This window comes from Xenia sp. Carnegie-2017, unplaced genomic scaffold, assembly GCF_021976095.1.
Source record: "Xenia sp. Carnegie-2017 unplaced genomic scaffold, XeniaSp_v1 HiC_scaffold_101, whole genome shotgun sequence".
NCBI lineage: Eukaryota > Metazoa > Cnidaria > Anthozoa > Malacalcyonacea > Xeniidae > Xenia > Xenia sp. Carnegie-2017.
In genome coordinates, this window is record NW_025813405.1 from 9629 (window position 1) to 30974 (window position 21346).

The window sequence follows — 21346 nt, forward strand, 5'->3', positions numbered from 1 at the left end:
TCTATGAACGCCAGAAACGCTATTTTATTGGTCAATGGCCAGATCAGTGGATAGTCTGGAATAATCTCGACCGATAATAGGGTGGCCGGACCTATAAGGGAGTCCAATTGCTAACTTACAATTGGTTCATTTGAATTTTGTCTTACTGTGATTGGTTTGACCGATTTCGACTGAAAGCCAACTGAACTAACATAGTCAAGCTCACTGTCTTGAATGTTTGATGGTTTCATAGTAATTTTTATAAGCATGATAGAAACTAAACTACAATCAGATGGAATTTATGGAAATCTTTTTACAAATTCGTATGTTGACATGAATGCTGCTTTCAAACGGAATTTTCAAGAGGGTGAAAAATTTATGGATGAATTGTAAATGCTTGGCAAAGACGATCTCGCGAGCGACATTTCAGTCATTGATGTTCAAAAGCAAGCCAACATTGTTTTGAGTTTTATCAGCAGAAATTTACATCGAAAATCGTAAGTAAAGGACAAGTGAAGTGTATGCCTGAATGCAATATATCAAAGTCAATTTATGCGAGTGTGTGATGCGATTTATGTTAATATGGCGTATGGTACAGATTGATGCTTCTAAAATTGTTGTTGCCGAAGGACTTTAGCTATGATTTCTTTAATGCTTGGGGAATCGTGGCCGTTATATGGCAGCGAAATCCTACATTTCTGCAAATATATTTCAATGGAAAAATCTGTAGCCATAAGGTGCCATACTATTATTTACTTATCATAAACAAATGTTTGGGCTTTTCAGTTCATGATCATTCATCATTCAATCATTGACAGTTATACTATATTGTTTAAGATTTGAGAAAACTAACATTGATTACATGAGAAGCTGTTTACTATAATCTGTGATTTTGAGTCTTATGATCCATGAAGCTTTTATTTTGACAATTTGACTGAATGGTATTAAACCTGAGTATTTCATATACATTAAATGTTGTCCCATGTCACATATTGTCCCTTTTCTAATTGAACACCTCATGTAGAGATGTAAAGGTGTGTTAATCTACGGCTCATACCAGATTGTTTGCCATAAATCCAAAGGGCTATTGATGTATGAAAAGCATTTTCTATAAAGTAAAATGTCTTCCAATGTATGCAGATAAACCTTTTAAAAAATTATTTTTCATGATCATAGGTAATTTTTTCTGATGATCAGTATAATTTCTAAACTAAATGATTTAACTTAAACGAGCTTTGATCATATGAAAATATTTATCATAACCAGTAAGCATGACACATGAACATTCATTCTTGTAATTATATAATTAAAGACATGTTGGTTAATTCCTGATACAATGCTACTAGTGATTGCTATATAGCACACCTTGTATCACAAATTAGATATAGTCTAGTGATTGAACATTCATGGCATGTAAATTTTTCACTTTGATAATTTTCTTCTTTGACAGAAAAAATTTTGAGTTTTTCTCAAAAGTGGATTGCTGGCTCTGATGTGGAGATGGGTAAAGGGTTACAATAAACTTGCATGGTTTGAAGTCTGAGCTTATGTTATGAACTGTCACTTCAGTACCAAATTTCTAACTTAACTTATACATAGAGAGGTTTGAATGGGGGTCTCTAGGGGGTCCTATGCCTGACAACTTAGAAATTTTAAAGAATATCTGTTTTTGATAGCATTATTGTAAATAAATTTTACGTTCCTAGACATGCTAATGAGCCATATATTTGGCATGATATGAGCCTAAATATTTGGCAAAACATTCGTATTGTTCACTTCATTTTTTTGAAAAAAACGTAAGCAAAATGTGTTGTTTTACGAAAAACGATGCCCACAAAATACATCTTGTATTGCTCTAAAAACGCTGAAAATGGCATTTTAGAGGTTCTGAATTCAAAAATTCTCAGGGAGAATGCCTCAGACCCCGGTCGCCTCCGACGTTTATGACTGATGTTTGAAAAATCCTAGATCCGCCCTGGATAACAGGTAAGTGCGTAAATCTTAAATGGTGCACACAATCCACTTAATATAACATGTTTCATAACAATTTTATTGCTTTCAAAGTTAGATTGCTTTGTAAGAATTTCACCATGCTTTTTGTAATGTGTGAAAGTGATTTGAAATTATTGAATTGTGATTCTTCATTTACTTCTCCCACTTCTTAAGAACTGGTGGAAGATTTGACATGCATTCATTTGTCTATTGAGCATTTTATCAGCAAGTTCATGCTATGAAAAGCCAAGTGTGACACATAAAGCGATAACCTGCTCTACATAAATGCTAAGAAGCAACCCTCATATCAGTGGTTTGAAACAGGCTTTGAAATAAATTGTAAAACAAAGTATAAATTTTATGGTATATATCATAGATTGTAAAATTAGTTTTCTTGTAATACAGATGATGATAAATGTAACCTCTATATAAATATTAGGATTTGTGTTTAAAATGTTTGGTCATATTTGTGAAATATATGATAGTATAATATTAGACTATTAATCTTTTTCATGTAGTACATTACAATTTTTACTTAAGTGTTTCAAAAAGTTAGTGAATATGGATTGTCAATTGTTTTTTCTGCTTTTCGGCGTATTGACCCTTTGTCTCTTTAATGGTGCAGCATTAATAACACAATGGCATGACAGTTTTTTTTAACAAGACTCAAAATATTTTTGCTAACTTTTGAAATATTTTGCAAAGTGTTTTTCTTTTTGTTTATGCTCTGAACTCAAAAGGACTGGGACGAATAATTTTGCTCAGAAACACTAAAATTACCGAAAAACAGCGTTTTGCCCTGACAGCTTCATTTTCACAGATTCAAACAATATTATAAGGCTAGGCAAGTGCATTTACATCCTTTTAGAAAAAAACGAGTGTCAGTTTGTATTCAGGTTATAAGGCATGTTTTCACGTGCCAAAACAAAGTTCGCTTTTCATCCTTCTAAAAGAAGCGGCAATGTACAAATGTCGTTCAAACTTGTTTTATATTAAAGTCCAAACACCGTTTAAGGTTTTGAACATTAAGCTGGCTTGAAGACCACTGTTTTGCAAAATCCGACAATTTCGAAGTGATGTATTTCGCCTCCATTACCTTCAATGGCGGCTAGGGCAGGCTTCAAAGATGGCGTCAAGTTAGCCTTCCAGTTGTTGTAGGTTCACTGTCAGGTCTTATAGAACTCAATGAGGGGCAGATACGCAGCACGTTTCCACTTCTGTGCGTCTGCGGCACGTGCTGCAAGGTCTGACTCAGTGGTCTCATTTAAAAATACTTTAAAGGAAAAGAGTGAATAAAAGTTATGAAACCAGTTCTGCATACGCATTTGCACCAGGCGTACGGGCACATATTTTAGGGGAGCTGGACTAAATTTGCCCGAATTATATGACGTCATATGACGTATGACGTCATAGATATTCTTATGTTCTCTGGCCATCTCAATTAATAAGCTAAAATCATTACAATTTGCTAAGAGGATGCTACGAAAGTAACTACATTTTATTTGATATTTGAAATTTTGTCATATATAACACTAGACGCAGAAGAAATTTAGTTAGTTAAATGTGCGACGATCTAAGACTAAAAGAAATAAGATTTACGATTACGTCGCTGTCCAAAATGTTAATTATCTTTTCCATGTCGTTCTTTAAAGTACTATTTGCATAGGCTCTTTCCACATTGATTAGGGCAATGCTGTTTAACCGTTTTTGACCAATTGTACTTCGAAGATAGGTTTTTAAGCGACGAAGAGCGCTAAAAGATCTTTCTGCTGAGCAGGATGTTGCCGGGATCGCGGCCAGAATCGAAAATACTTTGTAAGCCACAGGCAGGACTTCATGAACACCATTTTCGAACATTCTCTTAACAATTTTGGCAGCGTTTTCTCTCTCAGCACAAGGGAAATCAACGTCAATATTCTCAAAGACATTTTTCTCGCTACTAAGAAGCTCACTGTCGATACCATAGAAGTGTGATACCAACTCAACATTCGCCGTGGTTGGAGACCTGTTGAACACAATATCTGCAAGTGCCAATAGGACCTCTTGATCACTACCTTCAAATCTTGATTTCATCTCCGCCACAATCTTGTCAATGCTTAGGTAGTAGCATGTGATACGATAGTAATCTTTTCTGTTCGATTTTCCACTTCTGCATTTACTTCCAGCCATTTCACCGACGAGGCTTGGAGCCGCCGTGACGGCTGTTGGAATCTTGGTACTTTTGCATCTTTGAAATTGAATTCTGTACCTTCAATTTGCTCCTTAATTTTGTGTGCTATGATTTCAGCCCGTGACCATAACAGTTCGAAATTTTCGAGGGAACGACATCCAATTAATGTCTTAATCACGCCATCAACACTCTTCTTTGCTGTGGCGACATCCATTTGCTTTCCTTGTAGGTACCTGCTCAAACCATCGGTGTTAGATAAAATAACCTTTAATACCATCAAACCAAAAACGAACCGAAAGTCGCAAATCGAGTTAAGTAGCGAATTGCTGTCATTGTAGGTCTTCGGATCGCGATCTTTGAGAGTGTAAGGAGAACCTCGATGATCTTAGGTAATTGGTTTACTACTGCTTTTACAGCTGCCCAACGACAAGACCATCTAGTAGCACTCTGCGATTTAATAGTCAGTGTAATATCTTCGTCCTCATCTTCGACCTTGATGTCATTGAAGATGGAGTGGCGTTGGGACTTCCTTCCAAGAAATTATGGAGACTCTGGATCACACCTAAAGCTTTCTGAAGTGGCTCAATTGTAGTCATCGTATCTTGTAGCGCCAAGTTAAGCCGATGCCCATGGCAGTGAACATAGATGCTAAGAGGTGAGCACTCCTTCATGCGTGCAGCAAGTCCTTTGCGAGGGCCACTCATATTTGCAGCGCCATCAAAGCATTCTGCGACAATGTTTTCCAATGTCAACTCTAGCCTGCCAATGGCTGTCTTTAACAGCTCATACAATACTTCTCCTTCCGTAGATTTGGTTGAATAGAAACCAGTGAATGTCTCTTTGGTTTCGCCATTGAAAACATATCTGAGGAAAGAGATAATTGCTCTGTTCGACTGATGTCTGCCGTTTCATCGACAACTATTCCGTAGTAGTCGCTACTTCTTGCTTCTTCTGCTATCCTCTCAAGCATGACACTTGCTACTATTTCCAGTAGTTCATTTTGAATAGCAGGGATGTCCACTGAGCATGTGTCTGCAGCTGGCTTTGAAGTTTAGATTTCAGCCAAGGCAAATCGTTGCATCTTATGCAAAGTAACTCGAGAAAGTTTCCTCTATTTATATCAGATATCTCCCATATATCACCCCGAATCTCTTCATGACCTCTAATTGCAACATTTTGTTGTGCAGTGTACATCAAAGATTGTATGATTACTTTTAAGTATTGTCTGTTAATAGCAACCTGGTCCTGGTGTGCACTATTCAGCTGTTGTAGTACGGAGGTTTTCTTTCTCCATTGCTTTAAACTGGAGCCATCTTGTCATGGATCTGACGTGGTTCTCACTCTTGCCATGTTTTGCCAGCTTTGACGACTTCTTCCAATTTGTAGCACAAATGAAGTATTCTTCCCAAATTCTTTACAGGCAAAACAAACGCATGCATCTTTATCCACTTCGTAACTAATCCATGGATATTTCTTGTACCATTCAGGCTGAAATCGTCGCACAAATGTTTCACTGCCGAATTTTCGTGCAGGATATTCACCTAATATAGGCTGTTTTGGGGCGTGCAAGGTGGAAATCTCTTCTTCATTCATACTGTTAAGGGAACCTTTCTAGTCTGTTCATTTAGAACAGATGCTGTTGAATCTAAATCTTGTATTGCTGTTGTGTCTAGAGTGTTAGACGTCGTCGTTGATTCTGGTGTTGCAACGCGTTGTATATTTTGATTTAAGTTAAATTCTTCGATGAACAGTGCGTCACTGGAAGTAAGATTTTCATTATCCGTGACCGTATTCAATTCTTTATTTTCTCTGAACTGCGTCAGTGGATTTAATTCATCAACATCAATAAACGTTCTCATTGGTTCCGTTTGGTCTTCGCTTATGGGCTCCTTCAAATTAATCTCAGGTAGATTTTCCTCAAAAGACCCAGTGGCTGCTAAATCTTTACTAGCACTCGATTCTGTTTCCTGTAAGGTTAGGTTATCATCCTTGGTTGTCATGTTACTTTTTACAAAGAAACCACTGATCTTTGACTGCGATAAATCCGATGAATCCATCACTCGATGACACTTAACTTTTTCATTATTGTGAACTCGTCGAAAGTGGACCTCCTTATAATCACTGTCAATTTCCTTGCTGCATTCCTCGCACCAAACGCGATGTCGATACGGTCGTTTACGAGACGCCATATGTACGCTTTATTAGAGCTTGGCTACTAAATGTTTTCCCCTTGTGGATAATAGTTTCCTTGAACAACAATCATAGAGTGAATGGCACTAATCTAATCAATGGAATGGACAGTGCCTCTCCATACGAAGCCTAATTTTCATGCAAAATTAAAATCACTTTTGGGGATCGCAGCGATTGTTAATCTATATATTAATGTATAACGGATAGCGTGTGGGGAGACGATTTTTCGCAATTTCAAGACATTTCAAGACTTTTACTGACCTCAGCCCTTTTTTATAAATGGAGAACGTTATGTGGATAAATTTAATACCAAAAGCTTTGCTCTGATTGAAAATATCGGCGTTCGTGTTCGTTTAAAAGTTGTAAACACCGAATATATTCGTCGCAATATCGCTAGTAAATAGACCGATTTCTCGTGACGTAATTTGTTTATATTATAATGGGGCGGATGTAAAATTCTCCTATTATGTCTCAAGAAAAATTTTGCACCCAATCACTTTACGCGATTTTTATTTTACCTCCTGAAATTTAAGTAATTTAAACAATTTAAAACCATCCATTAAAAGACCGTTCACGCTCAAGAACCGAAGCAGTTTATGATCTAGAAATGATGTAGATTAATATTGAAAATTTAAAAACTGTAGTAAGTATCTTGCCAGAATATCATGTAAATGCTTGCCCGAATACACAAATTCTCGAGAAATTGGGGCTGCAGCCCCCCCAGCCCACCCCCCCCGTACGCCTATGCGCATTTGGAATGGCTGTGAAGGTAGTTGATTTATAGAATGCTGATCCCCGATGATGTGTGTTTTCGTGTAATACTTTTCAGCCTTTCTGTAAGATTTTGATGTAAACATTAGCAATCTTGGTTTTACGGACTTTGGACTAGTATTTTAAATTTTGTCGTATCGTGTGATGTATTTACAAGTTGCCAATACATTGCATCAACAATTGTTTTTTCCAATAGCCGTTTTGTCCCAGATTATCAAGTTAAAGTGAATTCACTGAACGTTCAGCTTTGGAAATGCAAACAAGATTTATATAACGATGCCGTGAAACTCATTTTCTTAAAGAGCTCATGATTACCTCAAATTACCATAAACAACGTGATCAAATGACTAAAAACTATTTTGTCACGACCAAAACAAAAGACCAGATGAAAACAAGTAAACATTAGTCTTGGGTATTGTATGTACTGCACATCTTTCTGAAAAGATGATCCGTGCATATATTCCTTAAAAATCCACTTACTAAAAGACTAATTGGCTCCAGTGATCTGATTACATTTGGCACTATAATGCAAATTGTACTAAAACTGTTTTTAGAGTTTGTGCCTCGCAACTTGGAATGTTGCTTCATCAAATTTCGGAGTTTTAAAACAACTGTCGGTTTATCATATTTTGTCCAATTTAAGTCCAATATTTTCTTGTACTAAAACTTTTTTCAAGCTTTTTGGGTTTAGACAATGATTTAGACAGAAAAAATACCCATAGTTACGGCGTTGACTGAAGCATAAAAATGACGTAAATCTCAACAAATTCCAGATTGAATAATCAAAGCTTATTGAACTTCAATTCGGTGCGCAAACTCTTGTCTGAGTGTAACTAGACAATTTGAGAAATTTTATAGTTATGTGTAAACAATCATTAACATACATTCGAGAGCTATTGAGACATAGTATATGTTATTTTCACTGAACTAACATGGTCAGATTTTAAAAAACAACTTAAAACCACCACTGTGTCGTAGCAAATCTTTTTCTGCACGAAGGCTTTTTGCTTTAAAATTAAAAGGTTTAAGGTTCACTGTGATAAATCAATAACCTTATTGTTATTGTGTTTTTGATGTTGTTATATGAAAAAATTCTTGCTGAATATGTTTCTCCTCGAAAATATCTTGCTGTGGCATGAACTAATTCTGTCAGATGCAATTTTAAAACACAAAATGTGAGAAAACCGACACCAAATCATTTTTCACGTTTTCTAACGCCAAGAAGCAAAACAAATATTGGCCGCCGAAAATCACGCATTATTTCAAGGGAAGTTTGACAAATTTTAGATGTATTTTGGCTTCCGTCAATCACGGGACAAAATTATAGGAGTTAGCGTTCCACATATATTTACTTCAACGGGGAAAGAAGTATAAGAGTACAAAGTATATATATTTCATGCTAGCTTCTTTAAATTATAGTAACAATTACCTATTTTTGTCTTTCTATATAGAAAATTTGAAGAGAAGCAATGTTGAGCATTAGGAGACTTCAGTTGGTTGTTTTTTCTTTATTCATCTGTAACCGTCTTGCAAATGGACATCAGTCATGTTCAACTCGACCTATAGCCGGTGAAATCCGAACAAGGAACTGTGGATTGCAAAGAGTTATATCAAAGGATGTAGTGGATATTGTCCATCACATTCTGTCACCAAGAATAAAATGGTCAGATTTCAAAACAACCTGTACATGCTGTCAAGTAAAAAAAAAAAGAAATGAAAGTTGTTTTCCTTTGTGGAGGCAAAGAATCATACACAATTCCAGTGGCGAAAAAATGTGCATGTCGACCATGTTAGATATAAAGTTGAAAAGAAACGTTCCAATTCGCACGATTTGGACATTTTATAAAAGGAAAACAAAACCCTGTTGAAATGCGCAAATGTATTATTCGAAAGTACGCAAAATGTTTAACTCAGAGAGCTGTGTTTGAGTGTTAAAACAAAAAACGTTTATTTATATATAAACGTTTATTATTATTATAAACGTTTATTATTTAAACGTTTATTTATATATAAACGTTTATTTATATAAAACGTTTATTTGTATATAAACGTTTATTATACCATATTACCAACCTTACAATATGACCAACCTTACACCATATGACCAATCACACCATATGAACAACCTTACACCATGTGACCAACCTTACACCATGGCCTATCCTTACACCAGTGACCAATAATAAGACTTCTTCACTCACGTTCATGTAGTATTGCAGTTTGCTTTCAGCTTGACGTTGATATTTTATTTTTAATTTCATCAACCTTTCGTTTCATTCTTCAATATGTAGCTTTGTTTGTTTTATTTTAACGTAAACAATTGTAATATTGGTACTGCTCAAAAAGTGAAGAAGTGATTTCTCAAGGCTAACTTTGTAGATAAATAAAAATTATTTGCGCGGATTTGCGTTGCAGTTTTATTGATGTATATCATTAGAATGATAATATAAGAATTTGAGAACTACTTCTTCATAGGAATAATAGCGTTATAAAGTATTAAATGATAATTCAATGTGCACAAGACAATGTCTCAGTTCATATAACGCTACATTCTGGGTCTCATATAAACTTATATTGCTGGCGGTGAAAAATTGATATGAGTAGTTTAGCACCTTTTGTTATAACATCAGACTAGCACGCTAGTAGCAAAGATTAAAACAGTTTGAAATGTTCTTGTTGAATGAATATGTTACATTTAAGAAATAGAAAAACATTTCCAATATTCTGTAGAGTTATATAAACACGCGTTGCAGGTTACTGTTGCAGGTTCGCTACCTGCAACAGTAATACAGTTATGTACGAGTAATATTTTATAAATGTTAAATAATCATGCTTTGCTGTTTCCATTAGCCATTAATTAGATCATGCTAAAATGTTCAAAGTGGAAGTTATTATATGATACATTGTACTGTAAAGCACATTGTGAATCAACCATATTCAATGTTTTTAAACATCCATGATTCTGCTGAAATTACAATCGAATACGAAATCCTCTAAAAAAGAGAATTTACAACTCCGAAATGAGTATTGGACTATGGATATGCTTTAAACTTGCAAAATTATTCACTTCTATTCATTTGGATGCTTATTTGGGGAATAAAATTATTTTCAACTTACAAACAGTAAAAGAATAGACTGGCTTGCTACTTTTCACATCCAATTGAAATCATTGAATCATATCAAATGAAGATAAGTATAGTCAAAAACAACGTAGTATAGCTATCTATACTACAATTACTAATATTAAAATAATTAAATGACTATTGCATGGAAAATTTTTACAGAAATGAGCAGCTAGTGTATAACACAAGTTAAAGTGGATGTAAAATCAATAAACTCACCTAAGAAAATCTAAAGCTTTAGACATGACGTTTTCGAATTCGGCAAAAGATAGTTGATCGTCTCCATCTAAATCTGCTTCATGTAATATCTAAATAACAATATGGTAAATAAGTATAAGACAGCTATTTTTCATAACTGCTTGAAACTTTCAGCTGTGTAATCATAGTAATATAATAACAAAACAATATGGTGTGCATATTTTTAATGATTTTATGCAATTCTTTTAATACATATGAAACATGAAAAAATCTTTACTTTGAGAAGTGCACATCTCTCCTAACCTCGTCTTTTTACTTAGTTTGTATGCATGGTAAGGACAACACACAGGGACGAGTTTAGGAGAGAACTGCACACCTTTCCTACCCTCGTCTTTTACTTAGTTTGTATGCATGGTAAGGACAACACACAGGGAAGAGTTTAGGAGAGAAGTGCACACCTTTCTAACCTCGTCTTTATTTAGTTTGTATGCATGGCAAGGACAACACATAGGGACGGGTTTAGGAGAGAAGTGCAAACCTCTCAAGCCTCGTCTTTTACTTAGTTTGTATGCATGGCAAGGACAACACTTAGGGACGAGTTTAGGAGAGAAGTGCACACCTTTCCTAGCCTCGTCTTTTTATTTAGTTTGTATGCATTGTAAGGACAACCAATAGGGACGGGTTTTGGAAGTGCACACCTTTCCTAACCTCGTCTTTTTACTTAGTTTGTATGCATGATAAGGACAATAAACAGGAAAGGAATAAGGGAGAAGTGCAAACCTCTCTAGCCTGATCTAGAGAGATGCAAGATGGGTGCGAATTTTCAAACGAAAAATTAACACACTAAAAATTATGCAAACGTTATTGAGATAAACGAACACACTTCCCTAAATTTTACGCACCTGTTTAACGGAAGCTTCTCTCAATATTTTCTTTGACAACATTTAACACAGTCCAGATATCAATCTTCTGCTTTACAGTCAGTGTGTTATAGATACCCCGTAAGGAAAAACCAAATGGGACAGCTCGTTTTAGCGCAACGGTCGAGTTGGATTTCGTTGTTATCGTCATTTTTTCCGATTGAGATTCGAGCCAGAACTATTCTAAAAGGAATTTTTAATAAAATAAGGTTTAAAAGAAAAATGAAAGTGATGATATAAAATTTACAGTTACTTAAAACGCGGTTTACTACAGGGAAAAAAGATTGACGTAACATAGAAATCTCTACATAACAAAACAGAAAATCGCTGTGCACAAATTATAAGGATGCATAACTAGCCTCTTTCTCGGGTAACTCATTCCAACTTTCATAAAGACGGTCAGTTGAACTTCTGCAGCCACTACGTGTACACTTTTCTTAGGCTTTATCTCCTGCTCTACCTTTAATTTTACATGGGGCGTACATGGTACATTAAGTTTTACAATTGTAAATTGGCGATACTTCCCACAACGGTTGATCCAGTAAAGTTTTACTGTGGAATCCAACCAGCAATGGACAGAGGTTACGACTCCTTCACTAATGGCACACTTTACATTCGATAGCAAGTTAACGGCCATGTGTACAGCAACCAATTCAAGCGAGGTATTGACAGATCCCGTTTTGTCAACCTGGATATTGCACATACCAATCGTTCGGTTATTTCATTCTCCTGCTCAACAACTGAATATACTGCTGCTGACCTCAACTTTGCTTGCATGGCCAAAGGCATGAAAGGAACGGCAGAAACAGTTTGTTCATGCGGTGGAAGTCCCGAATACCAATCATCCTAGCGTTTATTTATGATATCGGGCAATTCAAAATCCATGAACAACAGCTTCGCACAGCAAAGTGCTTTTAAAGAGCCATTCAATACAAAAATAATGTATGAAATATTTATTCATTAGCGTAACGATTTCGTCTTGACTCTCAAGGTTTTACCAGACAGTAGTAAATTACAAGTAATTTATATAAAATAGTTATTTATATAATATTAAATTACATGGTGGGATGAAAACGTGACCCCAATAGCAAAGCCAGCACGTTTTCACTGCTACAATGTAAATATTTTTGTGTTCAATCACCGGAAGACAATAAAATGAACCAATTTTGTAAAGACATCGAAATATTTGAATTGTGGGAGTAAAAGATCAGGCTAATTTCGTCACTGATTACCTCCATCATAATTTCTCTAAGGATTTCATTTTTTCATGATGGCAGTCCTTCACAAGATTAGAAGGGCCAAGGCCTCCTTCTTGTCAGCCTTACTCTCAATCAATCCTTTGTAAATCCCTTGCAACAGTATTAATATCATAAATGTTACTTACGAGCATAGATCTTACCGTGTTGTTTCAAGTTACTCTTCTTATTAAACGTTTTACAAAATGTTCACATTGATAGTTTTTCTTGTGTGTATCCTCATGTGTCTTTAAAACTATTAGACTTATTAAATCTTTTACCACAATATTCACATTGATAAGGTTTCTCTCCAGTATGTATCATTACGTGACTTTTTAAGTTACAAAGCTGTGTAAATGTTTTGAATCTTTAAAATCATTTTTACGTAATGGGTGTGAGCGTGTTCTGAAACACAAGACTATAATGAGGTAATGTTTTTCTGTTATCATAAAAGATATTTGCCGTGTTTGAACCTGCTCGAGAGTTTTTACAAACGTCTCTGTGGTTTGCATAAATACAATGTAAACACGGAAAAATTCTTTTCTTTTATAAAATAATAATGCCAAACAAAATTTCAAGGAATGTCTTAACCCACCTCCCTCATTAATGTATTCATGATCGATTTGTATTCTCTTTAATTGATTTAATTGATTGATCACAGATTGGTTTGCACAGACTAATGAAAACAATCTGCTCAACTGAAACTAAAATCTTCAACTTAATAGCGAGCTTTAGCAAGAGTACGACTACGTGTACGAAGTTTGACCGTGTAAAGGGAATGGCACGAGGAAGTTCGTGGTCGTTGTCGCGTCGTCAAAATGGTTGTTTTAGCCGTAAACAACAGAACGAGCTTTCCTGTAAAACTTTCGAAGGCAACTACGGCTCTATTTGTTAATAATAATAATATCGATGAATTCGTAATACTGATTTAGCGTGGGTATAGGACTGTTTAGAGAAAAAAATCTTCATTATTCACCTTTTATAGATTGTATATTTGCATTACTTAATCAAATCACAGCAGATCGCAATAGCTTGCAGATACTAACAATAATGAACTGACATATTACTATATTTCTGGTAATCCTGGCAGTGGTAAATCTCAATTAGCTAGACAAATTTGCAACGAAATGCTTAACTCTGTTGACTGGGAAAATAAAACTACATTTGTAATGATACTCGAAGGAAAAGATGCTAAATCTCTCTTAAAAACTTATAATGACCTATGTCAATTTGAACATCCATGAACATTTTATTGAAAATGTTTTAAAAATGTAAAAGCAGCGAAGACAGAATAAAACACTTTCATTTCCTGCTGACACAAAAACTGATATCTTGGAAAATATGGTGGATTGTTGTTGATAACGCGGTTGAACTGGATAAAATTTATCCATTATTACCTCAAGTTGGTGATCATAATTGGAAAAATGGACAAATTATAGTAACTGTCCAAAATACCGATGCTATACCACCAGATGACAATTTAAACAAACACATTTCAATCAGTCATGGTATGAATGATAAAGAATGTCGTCAAATTCTATCTGTCTATTCCGATATTCATAATCATGATGAAGAGTTTTAAAGAATTTGTCAGAAAATTAGATCGTCAACCATTGGTCCTGGCAGTGCTGCTTACGTCTGGTAGTGTAAAGGTGCAAATGTTCGATAAGTTTGACTGAAGGGAGGAGAGCGACAGAGCATGGATGCCACATTTCAAAAGATCAATACAGCATATTCTGGAGGTAAATCAACTATATTGAAAACTGTTGAGCTGGCAGTACAAAAAGTACTCAAGAATCCATATTAATGGGAAAAGTTTTGGTCTTTCTCGATAATATCTTTCGATCCGTTACCACAAGATATTATCATACAATTTATTAAAACTGATCCACATACGTCTGCAGAAGATATATGTCTTCAATTAAAGCATTGTTCGTTAATTCTTCAATCGGAAAACAACGACATCCGCCTGCATCGCGTTGTACATGAAGCCATCATAAATTATCAATTTGGCAGACCTCTTGCAGTAAACAAAAGAAAATAATTCGACTAAGATGTCTCTACTTGCGTGTCAAGTCGCTTGGGCACTCTATCATTTTGAAGACAGAGATCAAATCAAAATAATTCCCCATCTAATTAAATTCATAACAAATTCATCATTTCAACATTTCCTAAATAAGTTGATCGATGTAAAATCATCAAAACAAGAACTTGATGAAAACAATTTGAAAATTGCTAATTACTTTGCAAATGTATTAAAAATTTTACAACTTTAAACAAGCCATCAATGTACTTAAGGATATAACAACAATTCAAACTAGAGTGTTAGGTGTTAATCATGTTGATGTTTCATATTCATTACAACGAGATGGGTTGGTTGCTACGGGAGAATGGAAGTACGAAAAAGCAAAAGATTTTCAAGAACGAGCGATGAAAATTCAAACAAAAGCATTTGGACCTGACCATGTTAATATAGCGACAACGTACAACAATCTGGGTTTGGTTCACAAAGATATGGGAGAGTACGAAAAAGCAAAAGATTTTACGAACGACATTGAAATTTACACAAAGCATTTGGACCTGATAATGTTAGTATCGCGAGAACTTACAAAATCTGGGTTTTGTTAACAGTAAAATAGGAAGTACGAAAAATAAAAACATTTTTACATACAAGCGATGGAAATTCAAACGAAAGTATTTGGACCTGACCATGTTAATATCGCGACAACGTACAACAATCTGGTTTTGGTTTACAGTAAAATAGGAGAGTACGAAAATGCCAAACATTTTGCATACGAGCAATGGAAATTCAAACGAAAGCATTTGGATCTGACCATGTTAATATCGCGACAACGTACAACAATCTGGGTTTGGTTTACAGTAAGATAGGAGAGTACGAAAATGCCAAACATTTTTGCATACGAGCAATGGAAATTCAAACGAAAGCATTTGGATCTGACCATGTTAATATCGCGACAACCTACAACAATCTGGGTTTGGTTTACAGTGATATGGGAGAGTACGAAAAAGCAAAAGATATTTACGAACAAGCAATAGAAATTAAAACAAAAGCATTTGGACTTGATCATGTTAATATTGCGACAACGTACAACAATCTGGGTTTTGTTTACAGTAAGATAGGAGAGTACGAAAAAGCCAAACATTTTTGTATTCAAGCGATGGAAATTCAAAGGAAAGCATTTGGACCTGACCATGTTAATATCGCGACAACGTACAACAATCTGGGTTTTGTTTACAGTAAGATAGGAGAGCACGAAAAAGCCAAACATTTTTGCATGCGAGCGATGAAAATTCAAACGAGAGCATTTGGACCTGACCATGTTAATATCGTGACAACGTACAACAATCTGGGTTTGGTTTACATAGATATGGGAGAGTACGAAAAACAAACATTTTATGAACGAGCGATAGAAATTCAAACGAGCATTTGGACCTGACCATGTTAATATCGCGACAACGTACAACAATCTGGGTTTTGTTTACAGTAAGATAGGAGAACACGAAAAAGCCAAACATTTTTGTAAACAAGCGATGTAAGTTCAAAAAAAAAGCGTTTGGACCTGACCATGTTAATATCGCGACAACGTACAACAATCTGGGTTTCGTTTACAGTGATATGGGAGAGTACGAAAAAGCAAATGATTTTTACGAACGAACATTAGAAATTTACACAAAAGTATTTGGACCTGACCATGTTAGTATCGCGAGAACTTACAACAATCTGGGTTTTGTTAGTAAAATAGGAGAGTACGAAAAAGACAAACATTTTGCATACAAGCGATGGAAATTCAAACGAAAGCATTTGGAGACCATGTTAATATCGTGACAACGTACAACAATCTGGGTTTGGTTTACAGTGATATATGGGAGAGTACAAAAGCAAAAGATTGTTATGAACGAGCAATACTAAAGAAATTAACATTGAAGCTTTCATGGCCTACTTAAATTACACGGCCTGATATCTTGCCACAGTAAGGTCAAAAATGCAAGGCCATTGAATTTTCCGGCGGTGCTCTTCGAAATTTTGATCTTCTTCCTTCAAAATTGTTCATTGGCCTTACTTTATGGTATAATCTTGTAGCTAAAAGTCTAGCGATCATTTCAAAGAGTTTATTGGCTGAAATTGGTCCTTTTTCATGCCGAGAAATCAAAGTTTATAAATTGGTGCGATCGGCGGTTGTTTGTTTATCACGCGCTCGTCTTCGTTCGAAATTTTAGCTCTTAAATCTATCGTGGATTATCTATCTTTGGTATCTACGTGTTCTTGGTACTCTCCTCTACATTTCTACAAGATTTTTGGAGTCCGTGAATTAAAGAAAAATTTACTAAAAGTCCTAACAACAACAGTTGTATATAAAAAGTTTAATTATATTCTTGATAATATTCAATACAAACATTTGTATTTTCAAGTTTTCAATAGTCATTTAGTTACTGGAACAGTTTTTTTTGTTAGCTAAGAAACTTGTATGGAACTTTTACAGTGTATATGAGATTAGTACGTTTGCAATCTATCTACTTTGAAGTTGTAAGCTCCTTAAAATGAGTGAAGTGTTTGTTGGGTCATTTTCATGAAAATAAATCCATATCTTAGAAGAACCATGACAATTTTACATCCCTTTTGTTGAATGCTGAAATGACCAGAAGACTACTTTGTCATATGAGGATGCAGTTTTTTCTGTATTCATTTTGGTAACTCATAAAGTACATTTTTTGTTTATATGTTTTGTAGATGGGTGAATTGCTTAATAATTGTTAATCGATTCATTTATTTCTTGTTTATAGTTGGAATTACTCCTAGGCAATATAATGCTTATTTTAATTCTATATTTTCATTCGATGGAGGTATTCACCGATAGTTGTGATGTTGAATTTGATGATCTCACTTTCATTTAAATTTAACTTTTCTGAAATCAGTTTGCAGTAAGATTATTTATGTAGCTGGGAGCTAGATTTAGACGCAAAAATGTATTTCAATGTCATAGAAGTAAAGACTCGATTGTCCTTGTCTGGCTAGCCCATTATTTAGTTATTAAAATACCAAGATCGAAATTCTTTTCTTTAGCTTTTAAGGCTGACCCAGTATCAATAACTGCTGAATCATGCAAAATTTAAACGTCTGCTGATCACGAAAATTGTAATTTAAAGGGCACACGGGGATTTTCCTTGTCCCTCTAGGGGTACAGTTTGGGTTAGGGATCTTCGAAGATGGCTATAGACAGAAATCAACCGAAGCCATTGTGTACTTTTGAAGACAATCGTTTTAATTGTCAAAGTATCAACAACAATAACCTTCATCGAAATTTCCTCACAATTGTCTTCTTTTTCGTATTTGTCCCAGTCTCTCGCGTGTCTCGCCAAAGAATGTGACGTCACGATTCTCAAGCTGTCTTTGAATAAACTGTAGTCCCGCCAAATTGAATCAACAGTATCCTAAAGATAAAGCAATCATTACAATGTGCTGATAGAGTCAATGTTAGTTCAGGAATGGATATGATCTTGTTGTGATGTATTCTATCGTAAAAAATTGAAAAAAATGAAAAATTCCAGTTCATAGTATCATTCATCATATATTCAGCAATACTGAAGGAACATAAAATTCTTAGAGTGATTGAAAGACAGACATATTGAAAAATATCGATCAAACCAAAAGACAAAATTACGTCTTAATTTACGCAAAAGAACAAACATCGACAACTTTATTCAGTTCATATAATTGCAAAAGTCATCTGTGGCAGTTTAGTACACAATTCAAAAACTCAAGACGATTAATTTAGCAAAAATCAAAAACTAGAAAAATGAAATCTTCATACTCTTGAATATTTTGTTTCTAAATACATACTTTTTCTCTTCTTAATACACAAAAGAATATTCTATGAATCTTTTTAATACAAAGCCAAACTCAGTATTAAGATTGGCACTGTAATGTGAAAGAAAGCCTTAATTGCTCTTAACCAATCAAAATAGACGACTTTTTCGTGTTAAGCTTTCAGTCATTAAAGTGTCGACAAAATTTACCACGAATAAATTAACGTAAGTTCGTGTAGCGCATGGTAAAATTACGGGAGAAATTTGGCGATACTTGCGTTTTCATAAACGTACAACTTCCTACCTTCATTTCGCGAACTCGGCTACGACAATGTGATCTGATAGAGTCTATTACTGGCAGTAGTTCAGGAATGGATATGATCTTGTTGTGATGTATTCTATCGTAACAAAATATGAAAAAAATGAAAAATATCCAGCATTGTACATAGGTATCTCGCCAATTGTATCATATATTCAGCAATACTGAAGGAACGTGATGAAATTCTTAGGGAATGATTTAAAGACAGACATATTGAAAAAATATCGATCGAAACCAAAACAAAATTACAATCTTAAGAACAAACATCGACAACTTAACTCTGTTTCCCAACCATTCTAAACAATCACGTACATCTGGGATTAGCAAAATTTGAAAAGGAAACCTGTACCATGTGAACTAATGACACACGAGTCAAAATACATTTCACTTCACCTTAATCCACTCAAGAAGAAGTTTCAGTACATCAATAACATAGTCAAACGGTAACACAAGCAACGATTCTTCAAGTTCACTGAAATTAAATAATTTAAATGTTTTGTAGAAAACACTTGCTTCATAAGATACCTCTACTGTATTCAATAACACTTGATATTTAATTCCTTTAGTAACTCCAACGAGACACTTTGCCATGTTAACGTTTAAAATGCTCTAAATTAACTTTTAGTACAAACAACGATTCTTCACGGGATAATTTGCTGCTCTTTATAATACTTCAACCTTACCTTGACTTTACTTTTTCACCACTAGAAGTACATACTGTACAGGCTGTGAGAAGAAAAAATATTTACAAACGTCGTAAGTTTATGGTCCGGGAAAAGGAGGTTGACATAGACAGGCATTCAATCGTAGAACAACAATATTTATGGCCTCCATCTTCGTGGTCAAGATATTTTATTTCATTATTACAAATCCTGTGTATTTTATATTTAACTCTCATTTTTCTAGAGTTGTTATAAATGTAAAGCCATCTCATCCATTTTCCCTTATCTACGTACGTACGTATGTAAATCTTGCAATCTTACCATTACATTAATATTTACATTAATCATGCTTCAACATGCACGTGGCTTTCACCTTGTATCACGTGGCCTTCATGTTATTCTCAAATAGAAACATTGAAGATATAATAAACTTACACTGACATTACCAAAGGCAGCAAGAATCGGATGAATGGCGCTTTGAAGCTGTTCAAAAGAAAAATGTATGTGAGAACAAAAAGAACTTGTGTAAAAACGAAACTGGGATTTTCTGTATAAATCAGACAATAGTGAAGGGCGAAGGGCGTGGTTCCAAATTAGAGTGTGGAAATATTGGTGGTAGTTTCATGGGTAGGTCAGTGCAGAGCGTGGTCCCAATTAGACAGTATGAAAATAATGGTGGTTTCATTGGTAGAGGTTTAATAACAGTGTAGGGCGTTGTCCCAATTAGAGAGAAAGAAAATATTATTGGTGGTTTCATGGGTGGGTTAAATAACGATGCAGGGCGTGGTCCCAATTAAGAGTAAGAAAATATTGGCGGTGGTTTCACAGGTAGGGTTAAATAACAGTGTAGGGCGTTGCCCCAATTAGAAATGAAAATATTATGGTGGTTTCATGGGTAGGGTAAAACAACGATGCAGGGCGTGGTCCAAATTAGAGTGAAAATGTGGCGGTGGTTTCACATGTAGGGTTTAATAAAAGTGTAGGGCGTTGCCCAATTAAGTGTTTCGTAAAGTTTTTGTTATGTTGCAGAGTCATGGTTATTTAAGATTTTCATTTAAGATTTAAGATTGTCTATACGTAAAACATAAACATTTTGTAGATGTGCAGAGCAAAAATAACAAACCTAACGTCTTTTGTCACTTGACTCGCTTTATGTTCAAGTTCTTTCTGTCTTTCTTCCTTATACAATTCAATGGCCTCCATGATTCTTTCAGCCTAATGAAGAGATAAGAACAAACATCAACATAGTAATCTCAGGCGTATATTATATATTATACTTCAATATCCTCCAAGTATCCCAATCATACTGTATTATCCCAAGTATCTATATTCTACTATAATATTATCCAAGTATCACAATCAAACTGTATTATCTTGCAAGTATCTGTATTCTACTATAATATCCTCCAAGTACTCCATCTGAATGGAAGCTTAAACATTTGGCCTCATATATGCACAGTCTTCACATGTCTTTGGTGTACTACAGTTTTCGATATATCTGTATGATTTTGAGGTATCTTTCAGGTACTATAGGGGGGACTGGGCACAAAACCAATAAAATTAACTTGCAATGCTAATACAACAACAAAACTAACTCCTTTGATCGTCTCGATAGTTTTCTTGCCAGCTTTAACAGCTTCTGTGTCTTGTTCACCTGGAATCTAAACAACATCATGGTTTAAATAAATGAATTTATTTAGTGCAATAAATGCAACTTCCACAAGATTTTTCCATAGTGAAAGTATATAACAAATACAGAGTAGTTGGGCTCAAGATGGAACATATATATCTCATGTTACATAGTAAAAGAATCTTACAATTGTTTCAACTCCTGTTACGGCGCTTTCTTCGTAAGCTGCTTCCCTCTCTCAATAGAAAAATTAAAATAAACATTGAAAGTACAGGTACTATATGCATATTTTTGTAGCTCCAGCAACAGATCTATGTATAGTACCATTTCTC

At 34.9% G+C, this 21346-nt stretch overlaps 1 protein-coding gene across 1 annotated transcript; it reads right to left on the bottom strand.

Moving 5' to 3' along the window:
- Positions 1–3440: 3440 nt before the first annotated feature.
- On the bottom strand, positions 3441–21342 carry LOC124445717 (WD repeat-containing protein 3-like). Its single transcript, XM_046996465.1, has 5 exons — positions 21339–21342; positions 21202–21249; positions 20980–21045; positions 20513–20599; positions 3441–3854 (listed from the first exon to the last, which is right to left on the bottom strand). The coding sequence occupies exons 1-5, from the start codon at positions 21339–21341 to the stop codon at positions 3708–3710; spliced, it is 351 nt and encodes a 116-aa protein (XP_046852421.1). The 5' UTR covers position 21342; the 3' UTR covers positions 3441–3707.
- Positions 21343–21346: the final 4 nt, after the last annotated feature.

Excerpts from the sequence above, each read along its gene's own strand:
- LOC124445717 (XM_046996465.1), bottom strand. Across the intron at positions 21,046-21,201 it reads TAACAGGAGTTGAAACAATT|ATTCCAGGTGAACAAGACAC; the intron begins GTAAGATTCTTT and ends GATGTTGTTTAG. Across the intron at positions 20,600-20,979 it reads CTATCGAGACGATCAAAGGA|GCTGAAAGAATCATGGAGGC; the intron begins GTTAGTTTTGTT and ends TCTCTTCATTAG.